We start from the raw sequence: 22500 nt of genomic DNA, 5'->3' as shown, positions 1-22500 counted from the left end.
TGTTTGTTTGTTTGTAAGGTGTTTTTACGTTGATGGAACCAGTGGTTATTCAGCAACGGGACCAACGGCTTTACGTGACTTCCGAACCTCGTCGAGAGTCAACTTCTATCACCAGAAATACACACCGCTCACCCCTCAATGGAATGCCCGATAATCGAACTCGCGGCCACCGAGGTGGCAGGCCAATACCATACCTATCACGCCACTGAGGCGCTGGTGGAAGACAGAGAATATGAAAGGAGGTACAGTAAAAAAAAATGCCTGAAAGAGGTTGCAGCTTGGCGCCGAAGGGACGCTACAAAAGTAATGCCTACAGTGCACCACGCGAGGTGCGCTGACGGCACTAATCCTCTACGGAGAGAAGAAGAGGTAGGACAAAATGACGTATTGACGTCACGGGATTTCTAATACCCTTCATCATCAAAGAGCAGCAATTCGTACGTGAGGATAAAAATATGAGAACGATTATCATTAGTAAAACATATGTTACCATCGTGATGATTGATGGCCAAAACTTATGCAATTTAGTGCGCTCTAATGAAAATTATGGAAATGATAGAAACCGAGAGAGAGAGAGAGAGAGCTTGTCACCCCATTAAAAAAAAATATGGGTTTCCACTTGACAGTCTTCGACTGACATTCTTGAAAAGTCTCACTTCAATCACTCCGTCGGAATTCGAAGCGACAGTTTGAGTGACAGCTCGACCTCGTTCCCTCAGAGTAAAAGTAAAGCGTTTCCGGCCGCCAATCGCCCGGTAAAAGCGATGAGGGTGTGATGTAAGTGTGATGCTTATGCAAAGCGTTTACCTGCCGGAGAATATTTGCTGTTTCTTGTTCGTTTACACCACACACAAAAAAATAATAAAAAAAAAACCGACTTTGCGATCTTTTTAATGGAAAGTTCTCGACAATGTTGACATCGATCAAAAAACTATACTCGAACCAATCTTACAATAAAGAAATTACCTGGATAATGATCTATCATCCATAGGGCTAATCTGTACCGTAAGCTTTCCATGGCTAGAGGAAAAATTGGCCTTGAGGTCGCAGATTTAAACAGCATTAATTAAAGTTTAGGCCTATTACAAAATACTGGCTGATTAATCTCTTTTAATCAACATCGAATTGATTGTAACTTGTAATGAAAATTCTAAAGAAATTCTTCATGAAAAGGGAAAAATCTGAAAAAAGTTCCTCAGGCAAATTTGCTTAATCTATAACACTTCATATTATGGTCGCACCTCACATCCAAAACACTGTACATATAAACTTTCAAAAATAAGGCAAAACAATTACCACAAATTATGTAATTGTTCAAGTTATCCAGCATTCTGAACTAACATCAAAATTCCCTTTGGTTTATGCATTGAGAACCCTGGAAAAAAGTTAATTTACCTTACCCATCAGGCACTCGGAGAGGGTACGGATTTTCAACTCCCTCTTATCTATACTGCTAATACATTTCTGTAGAACAAAGAAACGAAAACAAAAAAATCCCCGTATCACCGGTGCCAAGGGGCATGAAATTGACAGAATCACTTGGACCCTATAAACATCTTTATCAATCATTTAATGAGTCACTATATTGCACAAGCCATTGATTCATATATTCAAGCACTCATTTACTGTAAAATACAACCAGCCAATCCCTAAAACATAATGTATCAAAATGAAATCAAAATCCATTACTCGTATCAATAGGCTCTGAACTTCCAGAACCAAAGTAAATGCGCATAGCATGGCAGTGGGCAGTTGTGCTTGGAGAGTGGCTGGAAGGTTACTGTGCTCATTATAAGAGGTTATATGAGGTGATATATGATATGGTGAAGGTGTGAATCTTACATAAGTCAATAGTAACTAAAAGTAAGGTCTTCAAATATGGAGGAGAAGTTGGATGCAAGGATAAAAACAAGCTTTTTTTTTTTTAACAAAAAAAAATGATAATTTTTTTTTTCACACGCCTAAGTCGGAGAATGGTACAAGACCAGCTCCTTAATTAATAAATTCCTATTAATTAAGCTGTGCTGAAGTTTAGCCTCATAACCTCACATATCCGATAAGCCATTAAGGGAAACTAGCATATCCATTTCGTATTTTAAAGTAACATTAAGGTTAATTATTTCTTTTCACGATCCTCGAGAGATTATTCTACCCATCTTACGGGCTGCCCTAGAGCAAGAGCCCGTGCCAACACAAAGCAGGCTTAATCTAAGACGACGGCTATGATCCATCTTAGAGTTTAATTTTATTATTAACCCTGTAAAATTTCTAAGAAGGCCAACCATCACCAAAGTAATTCAAACGACGCTTCGCCATCGGTTCTGATCATCGAAAAAACCAATGAAAAAAAACTTTTGCTTTCTTAATCATCCCCAACTTCTTAGGAATGAAGACTCAAGCATCTATTTTTTTAAAGTAATGCTTATTTCATTTTTTATTTATATCAAGAGTCAGAATGATGAATATTTAAAGAAAAATGAAACGGGGATAGTCATACTTTTATTACATTATATAATAATAACTCTACGCAAGTAGCCCATATCTAGCATGTTTATTTGTTTGTATGGTGCTTTTACGTTGTATGGAACCAGTGGTTATTTAGCGACGGGAACAACGGCTTTACTTGACTTCCGAACCACGTCGAGAGTGAACTTCTATCACCCAACATCTGCGAGCAAAGTTGAAAAAGGTGGAATACTGAGGGAATCTTGAGGAAACTGATGCCGGGAGGGAGAAATTCACAGTTTTGCACAACGAAAGAATAGGAAACATCATCCAAATAAGAAATCCCAAGGATTGCTACACTTTATTTTTGAAAGCCATCCTAAGCACATACCTTTCCTCATTCGGTGACAAACGAGACCGCCAGCAATGCTCTCATTTAGGACAGTGGAACAGTGACTAGAATAAAAGCAGTAAAAAAGATAAAAGAAATGTCTCATCTTAAAGTAACAGAAAGCAAAGTCCGCTGATTAAGCCAGCTGACTTACTTTGTTTCCATCTCAGACAGGGATACAAAGCAACAAGCACATGAAATTACTTCAAGTAACAAAAGATATAACAAACAAACAGATTCAGTAATCAGAAGAAAACATAGGTTCTTGATGGTAGGATTTTCTAAAAGGAATCTCTGACTCTATCAAAAAACTGATCGTCGTATAAATATATGTCATATATATAATATATAATATATATATATATAGATAATATATTATAGATATATATATAACAGATCTATATAGATACTATATTTAATATATAGATACATATAATATAATTAATTATATATATATATATATATACTATATAGATCAATTATATATATATATTATAATATTACACACACACACGCGCATATGTATATATAATATATATATATATATATATTTATATATATAGATATATATAGATATATATATATATATATATATATATATATTATATATACATATATATATATATATATATATATATATATATATATATATATATGAAATTGGAGAATGATAAGCATTCAGGTCCTTACTTTTCATCGTAATTCATGCGTTAATTGGAGAATGAACATTTAACCTATACTCTCTTTTTCGTGCGCACAAGGAAAATAGTAAAAAATGCACAGTTTACTGCCCACTTCAACCTAAAAGGTGACACAGTTACAAGACCCCAGAGCTGTTCAGTCAAGTATCCATATCCACAAATAGAAATATAATCACACTTTTGTTCCTCATTCGTGATGTGTTTAGGTAATACTTTTAAATCCATGTGGCATTCAATGTTGAAGCCTTGATAATCTCCTGCATCAGGCTACAATGGACATAATACTTCATTCTGATGATATTTTTATTCGAATTCGCGTAAAACTTTCTGGTCGCACTTCTGCGGAATGTTCCTCCATCCATAAAACACAAATGGATCTCGAATGATTAAGTATGGGACAGCTGTCGCCCGAATAATGAGCCTGACGTCACGGCAGACCGCCAGGTGCCGGGGGGTCCTTCGGAGCATCCAGTGTGCCACGAACTTTGACTGGTGGAGACTCGTTTTCCAGGGGCTGGTGGCTGCGCTACGCTGCCCTCCTTGAATTTTCTCCCGTTTTGAATTCTCCCCGGCTTCATACCCAAGAGGTTGCTCCTCCTCCTCTTCTTCCTCCACCACCACTTCGACGACGCTACCATGACGCGGCAGCGACCACCACCAACTGCGTCGGTTCTTCTCCCTCTCGCCTGCCTTCCTTCTTCTTCTTTTCTGCATCAATGAAGCCGCCGCTGCTGCCAATTCCTCGTCTGGTACCGGAGACCGGAGGGAAACACAGGTAATCCACAGCCTTTATGAAAGTGCCTCGACTTTTATTGCTTAAACTACTGTGTGAAAGACCATCACAGATTCCTTAACACCCTAAAAAATTAGTAACATCATATAGTCATCGAGTGCTAAAAATATTACCCCCACCCTCCCCCCCTCCTCTAAATTTTGATAAATTAAAAAACAAAAATACCTCATCTGTTTTTTCCATCCGTCCATCCTCCTGTGGTGTTTGCGCATGGTAACACTGCGTCCCGGGCTTCAAATAATATCCTATTTCGAATATTACCGGCGTAATTCGCATACAGTAAATTATTAAAACAGTTTTCAGTTATAAATGTACACCCAGATATCCTTTTATTTACCTAAAAATTACACATAGCGTAACTATTTAAAGCCCGGGACGCAGTGTTACCATGCGAAAACACCACAGGCGGATGGACAGATGGAAAAAACAGATTATAGTGTGAAAGACCATCACAGGTTCATCGACACCCTAAAAAATTAGTAACATCATATAGTCATCGAGTGCTAAAAATATAACCCTCCCCCCCTCCTCTAAATTTTGATAAAATTGAAAAAAACACAAATACCTCCCCTTTTCTTGTTTATGACATCCTAAAAAACATTACTAGCATCATACATGACAAGCACACATAATACACCGTCCCTCCCCCTAAATTGCGATAATTAAACACCCCCCCTTTTTAAATTATGATATATTAAAAGCATAAATTACCTCGACTGTTCTTGTTTAAGACAAGCGTGAAATAATGTCACAGATTTATCAACATCTTAAAAAAAATTATTAGAATCATACGTGCCAAGTGCTCAAACAAAAAAGCCCCCCCCCCCCTACCACCAACCAAAATTCTGATAATTCGAAAACGCAATGAAAAGCAAATACATATGCATAAAAAACCAAAAACAGGACACAAATTTCTCAAAGTTATGTCCTAGGAATATAAAATAGCACTATTGTTTCAACACTAACTCCAAGTTAACCTGGAATCTGGTGATTCCAAAAAGACCATTTTTCTCTACTGCTTACCAATAATGTTAAAGGCAATCAAGAAAAGGAAATAATATAAGAGGAGGAAGATAGAAAACACGAGACCTGGAATCACCAAAGGTCTAAGGAATTCTAAGATATAAAACAATGCTCAACACTGCCTTCAGTATGTGATATAAATGTTCATCTTGAATGAGCAACTTTTAACACTGGTAGTTACTTAAATTTACAAATTACAAACACAATTATATGTGTCCTATATATATTACACACACGAGTGAATCCTAACTTATACACCTTGGTCAAGCTCTATATCACTGTTATACCGTTATAACTCAGCTACTACCTTGTATTTTCATCAGGTCTTGGTCTCTCTCCATTCTTCAACCTATTCAAAACCCTCCTTACATCCCCAACAGTCACTTGCACATGTATTCTTAGAATGGATCTACTTCTTCCACTTTTGTTCCCCACTTAACAAATCTCCAAAATAGTCACTAAAAAAATAAGGACTGCTTTGTCTTCCGACGGCCTTTCTCCATTTGCTTCTTATTTCACGAAAATATGCGTATTCGCCTTTTTTACTGCATTTATTTTGCTAAATGACAACTATATGTTATCCCTAAGTACCAGTCCACAATATCAATCCCCCTGATTCTGTTCCGTAACGTTCTTTCTGACGCTAATTCAAATACACTGTCCACCCTTTTCAATAACATGGCAATCCTCTTGTATATCTGTATATGATATTATGATCTGTTATGTACTGCAACTGCAGCTCGACTCTCTAGTTTTATCTTTATTGAACCACTAATTTCCGACATCTGGCCACTCACTGCTTATCATAACTCTCCTATACAAACCCATCCCGATGGCTCTGTGATGATCCCATTCTTGAAATATAATTTGTTGCACCATTATCTATACTCACACACATATACATATAGACATAAAACATATATATATATATATATATATATATATATATATATATATATATATATATATATATATATATACATATATATATATGTGTGTGTGTATGTATGTATGTATGTATACACACTCATATGTATATACACACATATACAAGTGTGTGCATTAATATATATAATCTGCTAGCTTGTGTAATACTTCAAGACAACAAAGCCAAGAGATAATTGGCAAGATTGCTTAAAACCACAACGAGAGAGGCTGTTGCATGTTGAAAGATACGTAAAGTTCGCTGCGGTGAAAATTCCCGGAATAATATAAGTGCAAAAGAATTCATTGTGACTTTCAGAGCCTTGGAGTCTATAGTGTGGGTGGCAATGGGTCAAAATGAGACCCAAGAAGCTAACAGCATGAGTAAAGAGATTTATTCAGGAGAGAATTACTTCTCATAGGCAGCTCCGGAAACAGTCCCTCATTTAACGAGTGGTTAACGTGCTCGCCTACCGATTCGGTAGTCCTGAGTTCGATTCTCCGCTCTGCCAACGTGGAATCAGAGGAATTTGTTTCTGGTGATTCAAAACTCATTTCTCGATATAGTGTGGTTCCCAGCAATGTAAAAAAATCTAATCCTTCGGGCCACCCCTAGAAGAGCTGCTAATTAGCTCAGTGGTCTGGTTAAACTAAGATTTACTTATTCTAAGCTCCAGAAACAAGGTAGTAGAAAGTCTAGAACCAATTGCTCTGGTATAGAAATGGGCAGCTATAGGCTCTGGAACTTCCCTAAAGGTAGGATACTCTACTGAGAGAATCATAAACTACACCTTGTCAAAATTTCTGGACGTCAAACAGAAAAATAAATTCAGACCCTTTACACAAACAAAAAGTTTCATATACATAGAATATGCGGTTCACCTAACCTTTCCAATATTATTTTAACTCCGTAAAAATCTAAGAGAGAATATTTAGAATACGACGCCCAGCCTCCCACCATACCCGAATACATACTAGCCATAGTACAACGTGAAAATGAAAGCTGTCCTATATCAGTGTCACCAAAGCGGAGGTTTGATGATTATCCAAGATCAATGAGTCTAGTCGAGTTGATTATAAAATTTCGGCCAAAGGCCAAGCATTGGGACCTATGAGGTCAATCAGTGCTGAAACGGAAACTGACTGTAAAAGCTTTGAAAGGTGTAACAGGAAGAAAACCTCGCAGCTGCACTATGAATCAAGTGTTAGGAGAGGGTGGAAAGTAAGATGAAGAAAAAGTATATGAAAGGAGGTACAGTAAAAGGAACGAAAGTGGTTGCAGCTAGTGGCCGAAGGCACGCTGCAAAGAACCTTAATTAATGCCTACAGTGCACCGTCTGAGGTCCACTGACGGAACTGCCCCGCTACGGGGATCCAAGATCAGTGACACAGGAACTTGGGCCTTTCTACCTGACAAGATCAGTTCATGAACGAGTCCTTTGTAAGCTGATATCTAAATGAAAGCTTAACAGGCATAAAGTAAATAAGTATGTGTAATTCCTTAACTTTAGAATAAAGAAGATGGAGTTTTTAAAAAGTACTGGCGCCCATGGAATTCTCACATATGTATGAACTTTGTGTAGCATGAGCATAAATTTAATTCACCGGAGGGTTATGTATTTCCCTCAACCTGCTTTTCCAAATAGGTTTTCTTTCTTCCTTTCTTCAGCCATAAACTTCTATTGGACAGTCAACTGACTATAAACACAAGTAGGTTCCTTAGGGAAAATCAGTCTACAGAGAGTTTCAAGTTATAGGAAAAGGTGATAAAGTAATATATATATATATATATATATATATATATATATATATATATATATATATATATATATATCTATATATATATATATATATATATATATATATATATGAGAAACTAGAAAAAAAAAAAAACCGATACACCTGAATTCAGGAGACGTCATCAGAAAGCAGAAATGAATGTGCTCCTTGCTTCACTATTTGGAGATCATAAGATTCCACACCTACACTAGACAAACTATTCCACATTACAGTTGTAGAGCCAAGATAAAAACTCCTAACAAACCGACTAGTATTCAACTTGATACTGGAAAACTTTACACTGAGTGCCAGTTCTTCGTTTCACGAGTCTATGTTGTCTGGGATAAGGACAGCTCCTCGTTGGACGAGTGGTTTACGTGCTCGCCTACTGATTAGTTAGTCGTGAGTTCGATTCCCCGCTCTGCCAACGTGGAGTCAGAGGAATTTGTTTCTGGTGATTAGAAATTCATTTCTCGATATAATGTGGTTCGGATCCCACAATAAGCTGTAGTGACCAATTGGTTCCAAGCCACGTGAAAGTATCTAATCCTTCGGGCCAGCCCTAGGAGATCTGTAAATCAGCTCAGTGGTCTGGTTAAACTATGATATACTTAATGTTTTACACTGAGTGAAGCAGCACCCTGCCTACCATGACATAACAATCGTGACGACCTGTCTAAAGTTAATAATGGGTCAATGTATAAAAAGGATTATATAAACTTCATCTAGCATACGTCTCGTGTCCCAATCTGAAATTCCTCATAACGTCAAAGTGGTAATTATCTGGATAATGTGGCCGTACACTTGTGGCTAGTTAACGAGGTAATAGGGGTGACTCTTGGCAATTCCGAAGGCAAGTCCTGTTAATTAATATCCCGTAATTATACTCAAATCGGATCATTTTCGAATCTGACGAAATGTCTGGTTGTATCAAATCAAAAGTTCTGTAAAAAAAAATAAAAAAAAAATAAAAAAAAAAAAAACATTATATACTGTTCACACGTTTGTTGAATTGCGTACTTATGAATAAAAAGACTGTTATTTTAAATAAGCCTAAACTTTCTATTGTACAACTTTCAGTTCCTCATTTTCGTATATACTGTTGCTGTCATTCACCATTGCAATACTTTACAAAGATTTCTATTTTGTTAAATTCAACCAGATCGACAGCATAAACATAACAAGGCGTGATCCGACCTCCATCTTACTCGAAGCGTGTGCTAAAAACTACGGTCAAACAGAGTGTTGCTTCACCGACGAAAAATTAAAATAAATACGCTATAATTCATTAGGAATAATTTCTCTGTACTGTGTAACATGCACAATATTTAGTTTTTACATTTTCACTATAATAAATAAATCATAAATATCCTATCCTGAAATTCCTGAATCTTTAACTCAGAGCGAAACACCTTCAGACCTTTCTAGGGTTACCTACAACTCCCCCCCCCCCCCCCCCCCCAACAAGAACAACCAACAAAAGCAACAACAAAGTAGTTTGTAGGCTTACTCCCCGAGTAAGCGAAAATTCAGAAAAAATACATAATATATAAAGACTTCTAGTAGGATAACTTAGTTAATTGCATATTTATTTCTTTAATGAGAAAGATATGCTGACAACGCTGAATTCCACTTCAATAATATCTACGCGCTCTAACAATGTTCTTCTCTTCATTTACTCAAAATCACTCTATTTCTGGCTTTGATGGTTTCATAAAAAGAATATTATACTAAAGATGAAAAGTGATCACTGAATTTTAGATTCCAATTATGTTTGTGTAAAGGTGAATTTTACATTCATCATATGTTTATGCAAGTATGCATTGTGAATTTTAGACTCCCAATTTGTTTCTGTATGTGTGAATTCTAGATTCCCAATATGTTTAGGTGTGTATGAGTGAATTCTAGATTCCCAATATGTTTAGGTGTGTATGAGTGAATTCTAGATTCCCAATATGTTTAGGTGTGTATGTGTGAATTCTAGATTCCCAATATGTTTATGTGTGCATGTGTGAATTCTAGATTCCCAGTATGTTTATGTAAGCCTGTACGTGTGAATTTTAGATTCCCAATACGTTTATGTAACTGCGTATGTGTGAATTTTAGATTCCCAATATGTTTACGTAAGTGTGTATGTGTGAATTTTAGATCCCCAATATTTTTGTGTAAGCGGGTAGGTGTAAATTAAGGAAATTTGTTACGCATTCAACACAACGTGGTAGATGTAAATATGGAGAAAGCGAGAAATTGCAACATTACTATAGTTGTTGCCAGTGTATCTGATAATTCCATTACTGTGCCCTGGCACCCTAGAAGTCAATGGTACGTCCTTAACGATAAGCTGCCAGGATACAGTATCGAAGCCTTCAGACCTGTTGGCTGCTTTAACAATCACTTTTTATATAAAGGTCATTAGTTACCATAAAAGATATTACTGTTATCTGGAGCTTTGCAGTAAAAGTCTGCGTTATCTGGCGAATATTGATCAACATCTTCGTTATAAGACAAGAAACAAAAATCTGCTCCCAAAACTTAATCCCTGTGACAACTACATTACCAACAGACCTCTAATTTGGGTTGATAGTATTGTTATGCAAAAAGAGTTGACACACTCACGCATAAATAAAATATGACAAACCTATAATCTGATAGCGACCTTTTTTTTTCTCATATGAAAACTTTACGATCTACAAGACTGATTTTCATTCCCACTCTTTTATTGAATATTTTCAGAGGTTTAAGAGTTAGATATTTATCATTTACATCCACGAATACACTAACAAGAAAGCAATTAGAGATGCTTTCATTTTTCGCGATTTCACGGAAACATTTTTCTTGGCTTTGCAAACTAAGGCCAAATTCTTTAAAGAAAGGACGATCGTGGGGACTTTGATTGGCGTAATATCCATCAAAATTTTAATATTCTTCTAAGCAAAGCTGTCAAGGAGAACCTTTCAAAATCTTATTTTTCGTAAGCGTTCATAACTCACTTCTTAGTCATATAAGATGAACACTATCTTTTAGCTCTTCTCTAGGAAAAAATTGAGAGGCTAGAATTTTTTCTTTTAACAGGGAGGAAACCTAACCACAGGAAACATCCCACGTACAGCTCGTCCTTAATAATATACAGGAAAGGGATTGATTTTGTTTGTTTGAAACACTAAATTACTACTTAGCTTGACCCTGTGGTGTGGGTGTAAGAATACTACCACCGTAGGTCCTGCGTGTCGTAAAAGGCCACTAAAAGGACAGCTGCTGTATTGCAGTATTACTTTTTAGTAAAAGGCTAGGCCCACCCCCAATAACTGTGGAGACTGCTGCTTTGCAGTCTTACTTTTTAGTCAAAGGCTAGGCCCACCGCCAATGACTGGACTGTGGTTGATGACAGCAAGGGTATGCTGTCGAAAAAACCCCCTTTGCCAAACAATAAACCATGCCTGATGTTGGTGCCTTTGATAGAAGACAGTGGAGGAGAAGGCGCATCAGGCAACCGACCCCTTAATGTAGGGATAACGATGAGAAAGATTATTACTAAGCCAAAAACTAGGCAGATCTTGACAGCGACGTGATAATGAAACCAGCAAGCCATTGAAAGATTTCAGTAGAACAAACATATTTAAGTGCAAGAATGGAATGGAATGAAATAAGATGGAATATGCGGTTTAAGCCAAAGGCCAAACACTGGGACCAATGAGGTCATTCAGCCCTATGAAAGAAAACACTGTCCAAGATTGACGTAAATGCAGTAAAAGGCGGAGAGTTTAAGGCTTTGATGAATAAACCGCATGACGCGTTGATCAGAGCGACCACTGACTCTAGTGTTGGATACTTTCACACTATCTGGAGAATATGAATATGAATTTATGACACAATAAATCCTGTCGCTGCTGCGTTTTACACGAGGAACTGTCTCCGTGAAAGGCTCTGGCCTGGTTTCCGTTCAAAACAGCTGCGCAGCAAATTAACATAAGCTTCCTTAACGTATTCAAAATGTTAATTTCATTACCGATCGTGGGAGGCTTCACTTGGCCGGGGAACAAGTTCCGTTCACATGTCACGAACGAATGAAGAAATATTTGAATATTCAAGAAATATTTCAATATTCATCAACCTGTAGACGTCAAACTTCAAAAGTCTGACTTCAGTGGAGCACTGTGGTCAGCTTTGTCAGCTGTTTCTTTATTTCATTCCATCTAAAATCATTAGTTCTCGATGGTTGAGTCCATTTTTAGACATATCACGTGCGACGTCAAGAACCGAGGATATGTTACAGGCCGAGGTGTTATCACCCTAATGCTTCCAAGACGACATCTTTGCTTGGTATCCAAAAGCGAGATTTCATCACTAACTCCGGGGCCACACCAAGAATCATTTAAGAGCTACCCAGTATTACTGAGGAATAAAAGTCTACAATGAATGACACCAAAGAAACTATGAACTGCAAACTCCAATACAATGAATATATTTGAAAGTAATCATTTTGCTAGTATTATCTCCTCACAGCCCGAGTAAGTTTCCCTAGATTTTCTTGTTTTATATTTTTCAGGATTTTCTCTATGTCTTCCTAACTTTTCTTGTTTTATATGTTACAGTTTTTCTCTATTTCCTCCAAAATTTTCTTGTTTGATATTTTCCAGGATTTGCTCTATTTTCTCCTAACTTTTCTTGTTTTACTCCAGGATGCTCTATTTTCTCCTAACTTTTCTTGTTTTATACTTTCCAGGATTTGCTCTATTTTCTCCTAACTTTTCTTGTTTTATACTTTCCAGGATTTGCTCTATTTTCTCCTAACTTTTCTTGTTTTATACTTTCCAGGATTTGCTCTATTTCCTCCTAAATGTTTTGTTTTATATGTTACAGTTTTTCTCAATTTTTTCCTAATTTTTCTTGTTTTATATTTTCATGTTTTTCTCTATTTTCTCCTAATTTTTCATTCTTTATATTTTCATGTCTTTCCCTCTTTTCTATTTAATACAATGGACATGTTAACTGCAGAAGTTTTATCAAACTTCGTATAAAAGTCAGATGGTTTTATGATCTAACCAAGCTGGAATATTGTCTTAACATTGTTAGTTGAATAATGAACATTTTCATTATGATTAGAGTCTGTACAATCAGCTGCCGACATTTATCGTCAAACAAAAAGAAAAAGAGAGAGAGAGAGAGAGAGAGAGAGAGAGGAGAGAGGCGGAGATGAGAGAGAGAGAGAGAGAGAGAGAGAGAATATTAAATTCATGATAAAGATCATGTCTGACCTCAGTTCACCTTTGCCTTTATAGATTCACGATCAGAAGGTCATGAAAAAAGTAGCGGCAAATCCCGAAGGAGGCGACGACGAAGAGATTGAAGAGAGTGAATATCAGCGGAAAGTCGACGTTCCCGACTTCGGCGCCACCAACGACCCCTACACCATAGTCGAGGAATCGGACACGTGTTACTGGTGTGGCACCAATGTGCCCGAGGATGACGATGAACACAGAGCTGCCACCATCTACACATGTATGTGTGTGACTGCATGTCTGGAATGTGTACTATATGTACACACACATATATATAGTACATATATATATATATATCATATATATATATAATATATATATATCTATATATATATATATATATATATATACATATAGTACTGGTAATCTTCTTAGGCACGAAGATATAGTAATTCAGTTGTATTCCACATAGGAAAATGAAAAAAGGTATATCTCAGAAAATGCCCAACAGTTTCGTCCTCCAATGGACCTCTTCTTGGAGCGTTTATTAAGCTTCCTTAACGTATTCAAAATGTTAATTTCATTACCGATCGTGGGAGGCTTCACTTGGCCGGGGAACAAGTTCCGTTCACATGTCACGAACGAATGAAGAAATATTTGAATATTCAAGAAATATTTCAATATTCATCAACCTGTAGACGTCAAACTTCAAAAGTCTGACTTCAGTGGAGCACTGTGGTCAGCTTTGTCAGCTGTTTCTTTATTTCATTCCATCTAAAATCATTAGTTCTCGATGGTTGAGTCCATTTTTAGACATATCACGTGCGACGTCAAGAACCGAGGATATGTTACAGGCCGAGGTGTTATCACCCTAATGCTTCCAAGACGACATCTTTGCTTAATAAACGCTCCAAGAAGAGGTCCATTGGAGGACGAAACTGTTGGGCATTTTCTGAGATATACCTTTTTTCATTTTCCTGTGGAATACAACTGAATATATATACATATATATATTTATATATATATACATATGTATGTGTATATACATACATATACATAGTATATTTATACACATATGTATGTATGTGTATACATACATACTTACATGACTGGTGAAAATGTTGTTACAACAGAATTCCATCTAATAAAAGGAGCCAATAAAAACGCCAAAATATAGAGAGAGAAAATACTATATTTCAGATAGAGACAGCAGTTCAATGAAATATAGTATTTTCTCTCTATATTTTGGTGTTTTATGGGTTCCTTTTATATGACATACATAGGACATACATACATACATACATATACTATACTATATATATATATATATATATATATATATATATACTATTTACATGTATGTATGTAGTATGTATGTAGTATGTATGTATTATATATATATATATATATATATATATAATATATATATATATATATATATATATATGTATGAAATTTTATCACATCGCCATCATTCATATACATACATTAAGCTACAAATGTCCGTTTTAATATCCAGTTTACTCTAGCTCGGAGATAATCTATTTTCAATTATATGTTAACCGAAGGGGAAATTTTTTCGTTGATAATAATTTCGTCCTCTAGTGGATTTCTCAGCTGTCCTCTGCGCGCTGGTTCGAATCCACGAGAGGACGAAATTGGTATCAACTAAAAAATTCCCCTTCGGTTAACATATATGAAAATATATCAATTCCGAGGTACAGCGAACTGGATATTGAAGGATATTTGTAGCTTGATGCATATATATATATGTGTATGTATGTATATATATATATATATATATATATATATATATATATATATATATATATATATATATATATATATGTCCACTTTATAAAAAATTTCCAATTATAAAAGGAACGGAATTTTGATGAGACACCCCATTTCGGCCAATACATATTGCTTGGCTGAAATAGCTGATTCAAACTGCTGTTTCTTTTATATTTTTTTTTAAAGAAAAATAACAAGCAGTTAGTTTAAGAAAGCACAAATGCTTGCACATTCTTCTGCAATACGATTTCCCCAGTCAAGTTTCCGACTTAGAAAGTTGGTAACTAAGGTGACTTTGCATGGGAGACTTAGGCGGGGCAATTCTAGCCCGGTCTTCGAAAAAATTTGGGAGGAAAAAGTAGGCTACTTTACCTTTGGTCGCAACAGAAACAAACTCCAGTTCAAATCATTTGGGAGACGTTGCTCAATATGTGATTCGCCAGTGAATCAGAAGTTTCAAATACATCTTGACAAAGAACACCTACGCCACTGAAAAGGAAAAAAAACATTAACTTCTAACCTAAATTCAACAGCATTCCAAAAAGCATATATTCTCATATATATCCAATAATACTCTTGGCGAATATCTTGCCCCAAGCACCTATAAATCATTTCTTTACCTGAAATGTTTCAGCAGAGCAAATTTTTCAGTTTTTAACTGAAGTGACTGTAGAATTTCGGCAAAAACACAAGCCGGGGACCTATGAGGTCATTCAGCGCTGAAACGGAAATTAACAGTAAGAGGTTTGAAAGGTGTAACAGTAGGAAAAGCCTCAAAGCAGTTGTACTATGAGCGAATTTAGGAGATGGTTGAGGAAAGTAAGATGGAAGAAAGAGAATACGAACGGAGGTACAGTAATAGGAACGAAAGGGGTTGCCATTACCCCCAATTCATCGTGCTTTTATTTTTATTCCAGTCAGCGAATACGTAGCACCCGGGACGTGTGTGACCAACAAATCGCCCAGGTACCCAACAAGATACCCCAACAACGTCGATTATCGCTGGACTTACACTGTGAGTAATAGCCACCAAATGTCAATGAGAGAGAGAGAGAGAGAGAGAGAGAGAGAGAGAGAGAGAGAGAGAGAGAGAGAGAGAGAGAGTTTTGTATATAGTAATAATACCATGCATATTTATTACTGCCTCAAGTATATAACTGCCATACCTAATTTAACTTAAAGGATTTTTGCAAACAACTATCAGAGAGAGAGAGAGAGAGAGAGAGAGAGAGAGAGAGAGAGAGAGAGAGAGAGAGAGAGAGAGAGAGAGAGAGAGAGAGAGAGAGAGAGAGAGAGAGAGGTTTTTCTTTGTTTTGTATTTATCTATTTCTTATCTAAATATGCCATACGAATTCATCTCTCGAGAAGATAACTATGAAACCTAATTTAACTGGACGGAAAAATTTTCCACACCACCAACTTTATCATGACGACCACAATTTTCTGATCTTCATTAGGTCATTTTGTTTAAGGACAAGCTCTAATTCAAAGGAACTCCCCTTAGAGCAGCTACAATTAATCAAGCACTTACGACACAGAGACTCGTGTACTGTGAACTGCAACTAATATCTGGGATTTACAGTCCATTCAACATATTTAGAGCAACATTTCAGGAGTTTTCTTCTCATCTGAGTATATGGCAGGGGTTCATAACAAAGGGGTATCCATACCCATTGGGGGTATAGGACTTGATCTCTGACATTTGTATATATTTGATTTTCATGTGTCAATGTATAATGGATACATTTTGTAAATAAATAACTGCATAAAACTTTAAATGCTTTTGATTTTCTTGCATGTTCTGTTCCTAAGCTATTCATACCTCAAGTATGTATTAAACTAAGTCTATCATTCATACCTCAAGTATGTATTAAACTAAGTAAATTAAGTTGAACTGTCAATAAATACGACTGGATTGGACTTGAGCAAAGCGGGTATGAAACCATACTGGGCAATTCATTCAGGGTGTCTGGAGTCATCACAAGGTTTAAGAACCCCTGGTATATGGAATATTTGCGTCAACAGCAAAATAAAGTTCATGGTCGGATAACGCCAACTCACGCATCATTTTCTCTTCGCCAGACACACGCCGACAGCGTGATGACCTTCACAGTCCCTGCTGGAGGCCTCCAGACCAGCACAGGCTGCCACAGGGATAAGCTGAATGTGAGAGTGGGGACGACAATTACAAAGTAAGTACCACCCAGAAGGAATTTCGTTTGTTATTCCTTTGCCATTTTCTATGACTATTTGCCATTTTCTATGGCTATGCGGTTAAGAGCTCTCCTAGGGCTGGCCCGAAGGATTAGATATTTTTACGTCGCTAGGAACCAATTGGTCACCTAGCAACGGGACCTACAGCTTATTGTGGGATCCGAACCACATTATATCAAGAAAAGAATTTCTATCACCAGAAATAAATTCCTCTGATTCCGCGTTGGCCGAGGAACTATGACTATGCGGTGAACGATAATGAAGTCACAGGAGTAAAAATCACAATTTTGGCTAGGAAAAAAAAAAGTCACGTTAATTTTAGGTGACCGGTAATAAAGTCACAGAAGTAAAAATCACAATTTTGGTTAAGAAAAAAAAGTCACTTTAATTTTAGGCGACCGGTAATAAAGTCACAGGAGTAAAAATCAAAATTTTGGCTAGGAAAAAAAAGTCATATTAATTTTTGGCGACCGGCAATAAAGTCAAAGGAGTAAAAATCAAAATTTTGACTAGGAAAAAAAGTCACACTAATTTTAGGTGACCGGCAATAAAGTCACAGGAGTAAAAATCAAATTTTGGCTCGGAAATAAGTCAAATTAAATTTTGGTGACCGGTAATAAAGTTACAGGGAAAAATTCACAGTATTTCTTGGGAATCTTTGTCTTGTTGATATTTACAGTATTTTGTTTACATTTTTACGTAATCACTAACGGGATTGTACTTAAACACGCCGCAAAGGAATGCATGGGTACATACCGGATTAAAATTTACCCTTGGGGTTCACTATCTATGAAAGATTAATGTGACTTTTTTTCCTGTGATATTTCTTCCCCTGACTTTTTTTTTCTGTGACATTTTTAACCTGGAATCGACTACGCTATAATACACAGGCTTTCTCATCTTTGGAAGGACTCTAATTACCATCTATGATTGTTGGTTGATAAGGATCTAAAACAGCATATAACCACCAGAAAACATGTATAACCACATATTTGGTTATTTGCTGTTGTGTATAAGCATACGTAACAGCAAAAAACCGCTGGAAAACCAATTCTATCCTTGTTTAAACAAAAACAAAAAAAAAGGCGTAATGAGTGCCAATGTTAGAAAACCAAACAGATGCCTACTTGGAAGTTAAAAATCTAGTGCGTTAGTTAAGGAGCTAGTTATGATGCTAAATTGGCACGAATACTGCCAATGATTCCCACCAACTCTGAGTTACAAACAGATTAAAATAAAATTTTAGTAATCTCCAATATCAGTCATTCATCAGAATTATGACAGTTAACTGACAATCATTTTGTCCTTTCACACATTCAGGGAAAAATATGATTATAAAAATAAATCAATATCTTTCTTTTACTGGATGTTTTGCTAACCTCACCGTACACGCGTGGATCCCATATTACCCGTCGAGAGTGGGGGGGGGGGGGGGGGGGAAATTGATAATTAAGTGGTTAGTTAGACAGTTAACTGAAGTAGCTGTAAGGTACCGATCCATTTATCACTTTTAAAATCCCCTTCGGTGATCATTCCCTATCAGGGATATTCCTGAAGTCGCGTTGATGATTATAAATCACGGTGATGTGATACAAATGTATATATATACATACATATATATAGATATTGATATATATATATATATATAATATATATATTATATATATATATATATATATATATATATATATATAAGCATTATATATATATGCATTGTTTTATACATTATATATATACATATACACTTATATAACAATGCAACCACACTTACTATCAGCCAGAACAACAACAATTCCGTAACGGTAGGATGGAGCAACGAGAACTGAATTAAAAGTGTAATAAGCGTATTACTGTCATTTATCTGGTTTACAAATAGATCACTGAAGTCGTTCAAATTCCCCTCTGCTCGTAACCAGGAAGTGCGGCCAGTTCTACAACTTCCAAATCAACTCGAGAGACACGGCCATCATGTATGTTCGATTTGCAACCAATTACAGAATTCGCTGGCATGGATACACCGGAACCATCTGCGCATGTGAGTATGATTCTGGTCAAACACCTTTTAGTCCGTCATAATTATAACAAGGAAACTTCGGCGCAATCGAGTTTTCTGTAACAGCGTAATTAATGCTGTATGAGCTGTGGCGCCTATGATTTGTTTGTATGGTATTTTTACGTTGCATGGAACCATTGGTTATTCAGCAACAGGACCAACGGCTTTACGTGACTTCCGAACCACGTCGAGAGTGAACTTCTATCACCAGAAATACACATCTCTTACCCCTCGGTGGAATGATCGAGAATCGAACTCGCGGCCACCGGGGTGGCAGGCCAAGACCATACCGCTGTGGCCTATGAAGCTTTCAGCCACGGTTCGGTGGCGGACTGTCGCATATCGCTGTCAGACGCGTGGTCATGGCTAAATTTGATCTTAAAATAAAAACTCCCGAGGCTACCCTTCAGTCTGTCATAATTCTAACAAGTGAAAAATGCGCCAAAGTTTCTTCGGCGCAATCGAGTTTTCTGTACAGCGTATAATAATGCTATATGAGCTGTGGCCTATGAAGCTTTCAGCCACGGTTCGGTGGCGACCTGTCGCATATCGTGGTCAGACGCGCGATCATGGCTAAATTTAGCCTTAAATAAAAATTAAAACTACTAAGGCTGAAGGACTGCAATTGACTATGTTTGATGACTGGAGGGTGGATGATCAACATACCATTTTGCAGCCCTCTAGCCTCAGCAGTCGTTAGGATCTGAGGGCGAACAGAAAAAGTGCGGACGGACAGATAAAGCAGTCTCAATTTTTATTTATTTATTTTGCATAAAACTAAAACATTAGGTTCGAAAGTATGGAGCTCAGAATACCTCCAATCATCTGAGACAATCTCGGATAACTTATATCTACTTTAAAAACAAAAGGCACAATGACATTTTAAATGCAGCCTTAAAAGAATCCTCTTTCATAATTACAATCATTTTTTTTCTTTCTGATGCCGTCCCATATTGGCAAATCCACGCATTATCTAAGAAGTAATCCGGCATTATTAAATAATAACTTTTGATGTTACTTTTGAATACTAAAACCTCTGCAAGACAAATTGCATAAGACATTTGATGTGAATAGAACATTAAACATTTTAAAAGAATATCTGATCGCCACTTAATCATTTACCAGGTGGTCAAAGCTATCCCGATATCATTAAAAGAGAGAGAGAGAGAGAGAGAGAGATTACGCCTACAACAACAGCAAAGTGTCATGGTTATAAAATTCCGTGAATTCCAAAAAGGGGTTGATGGATGTCAACTGTCAAACGGAAGAGTAGAATGGGTCGAGTATCAATGTTTTATGAATGAAATGGCAGGGTTGTAGTGGTGTGTAAACAGATGATCAAAAATTGAGGGATGAAAGGTAGAGACAGCCTAGTATAATCAGCATTCAAATATACTTATATAAAGAAATAAAGAATATGTGAATAGGTGAAAACTTGAAAAATGGGAGAACTAGCAGTAAGGAATAGGCAAATCACGGTGTGCTCCCTGTAGCACTGTATAAATGTCTGGGTCTAAGAGAGATGTGAAAAGTGCTGAACAGACGAGGGGCCAGGATTCTTCACATCCAAAAAGTACAAAAGCTAATATAAGAATAAAAAGCATCTTTCATGTCGTGTGAGTTATACTCCAGTTACAAAACGACCAGGGCCATGAACAGCTACTCTTTACAGCTCTCATGTACATAAAGAGAGATGAAGAAAAATGCCAAAACTGATTTGTAAAATTTCAACGAGTTTTCGTTTATTTTTACAGCTGCCCTGCCAACAACACCACCTCCCCCCACAACATCTGAGCCCCCTACCACAACCACAAGTGCTCCACCAGAGCCCCTACTATGTGGTAAGTATATGATATAGACTTTGACAATGGAGCATCTGTGGTAAGTGTATGATATAGTCTGACAATGGTGGATCTGTGGTAAGTATATGATATATTCTTTGATAATGGAGGATCTGTGGTAAGTGTAAGATATATTCTTTGATAATGGCGGATCTGTGGTTAGTATATGATATATTCTTTGACAATGGAGGATCTGAGGTAAGTGTATGATATATTCTTTGACAATGGAGGATCTGTGGTAAGTGTATATATTCTTTGGTAATGGAGGATCTGAGGTAAGTGTATATTTTTTGATAATGGAGGATTTGTAGTAAGTATATGACATATTCTTTGACAATGGAGAATCTGTGGTAAGTGTATGATATAGTCTTTGATAATGGAGTATCTGTGGTAAGTGTATATGTTCTTTGACAATGGAGGACCTGTGGAAAGTGTATGAAATAGTCTTTGATAATGGAGGATCTGTGGTAAGATCTGTGTTGACAATGGAGGATCTGTGGTAAGAATATACGTTCTTTGATAATGGAGGATCTTTAGTAAGTATATGATATATTCTTTGATAATGGAGGATCTGTGGTAATTATATGATATATTCTTCGGCACCGGAGGAGAAATGTGTTCATGAACATCTGAATCCATATCTCAAACAAACGCCAACATTTCACATGATGTCTCAATGCACATTCCATACAATGAAACGGATAAGCAGGTATTTTCCACCGAAGAATGCATAAACATTAAACGAGCAGCTACGTGACTTCCCTTCCTTTATAAACAGATGACATCTGCGGCAATGCAAATGGATTTACAAGTCGTATCAGCCAGACGAACGATGCTCCTTTAGTCTATCCTTGGGTTGCCACTGTTGACATCATGAGGGACAACGTGTACGTCAGATGCACGGGCTATCTGATATCAAGAGTACACGTGCTCACCTCCGCCTTCTGTTTCTTCCAACACCAACAGGGTAAAGAAATTATATATATATATATATATATATATATATATATATATATATATATATATATATATATATATAAGGCCTCGCAGCAGTTACTCGTTTCACTTTGTTCCTTTCTGTTTTTTGCCTTTATTTATGCATATATTATACATATAAAGTATATATATATATACACACACACACACACACACACACACACACTTCAGACCTAATAAGTTTTTTTAAACATTTTTGCATTAAAAAATTCAGTTATGAGGGTTCTTCGAAAATTATTATTATTATTATTATTATTATTATTATTATTATTATTATTATTATTATTATTATTATTATCATAACATGATTAGAGACTAAATCTTTTA

General features: G+C 36.5%; 1 protein-coding gene across 1 annotated transcript in view; it reads left to right on the top strand.

Moving 5' to 3' along the window:
• The first annotated feature begins 3808 nt into the window (after window positions 1-3808).
• Window positions 3809-22500, top strand: part of LOC135223044 (uncharacterized) — a 37241-nt gene continuing 18549 nt past the window's right edge. Inside the window, exons 1-7 of the mRNA XM_064261553.1 lie at window positions 3809-4312; window positions 13336-13555; window positions 15987-16084; window positions 17152-17261; window positions 19200-19318; window positions 21091-21177; window positions 21956-22144. Coding sequence (XP_064117623.1) covers window positions 13354-13555; window positions 15987-16084; window positions 17152-17261; window positions 19200-19318; window positions 21091-21177; window positions 21956-22144 — 805 coding nt within the window. The 5' untranslated portion in view covers window positions 3809-4312; window positions 13336-13353. The remainder of the gene's footprint in view (window positions 4313-13335; window positions 13556-15986; window positions 16085-17151; window positions 17262-19199; window positions 19319-21090; window positions 21178-21955; window positions 22145-22500) is intronic.

The sequence above is a fragment of the Macrobrachium nipponense genome, chromosome 8, assembly GCF_015104395.2.
Source record: "Macrobrachium nipponense isolate FS-2020 chromosome 8, ASM1510439v2, whole genome shotgun sequence".
Taxonomy (NCBI): Eukaryota; Metazoa; Arthropoda; class Malacostraca; order Decapoda; family Palaemonidae; genus Macrobrachium; species Macrobrachium nipponense.
Note: the sequence above shows the minus strand (reverse complement) of the source record. Positions and strands in the feature narration are given on the sequence as shown.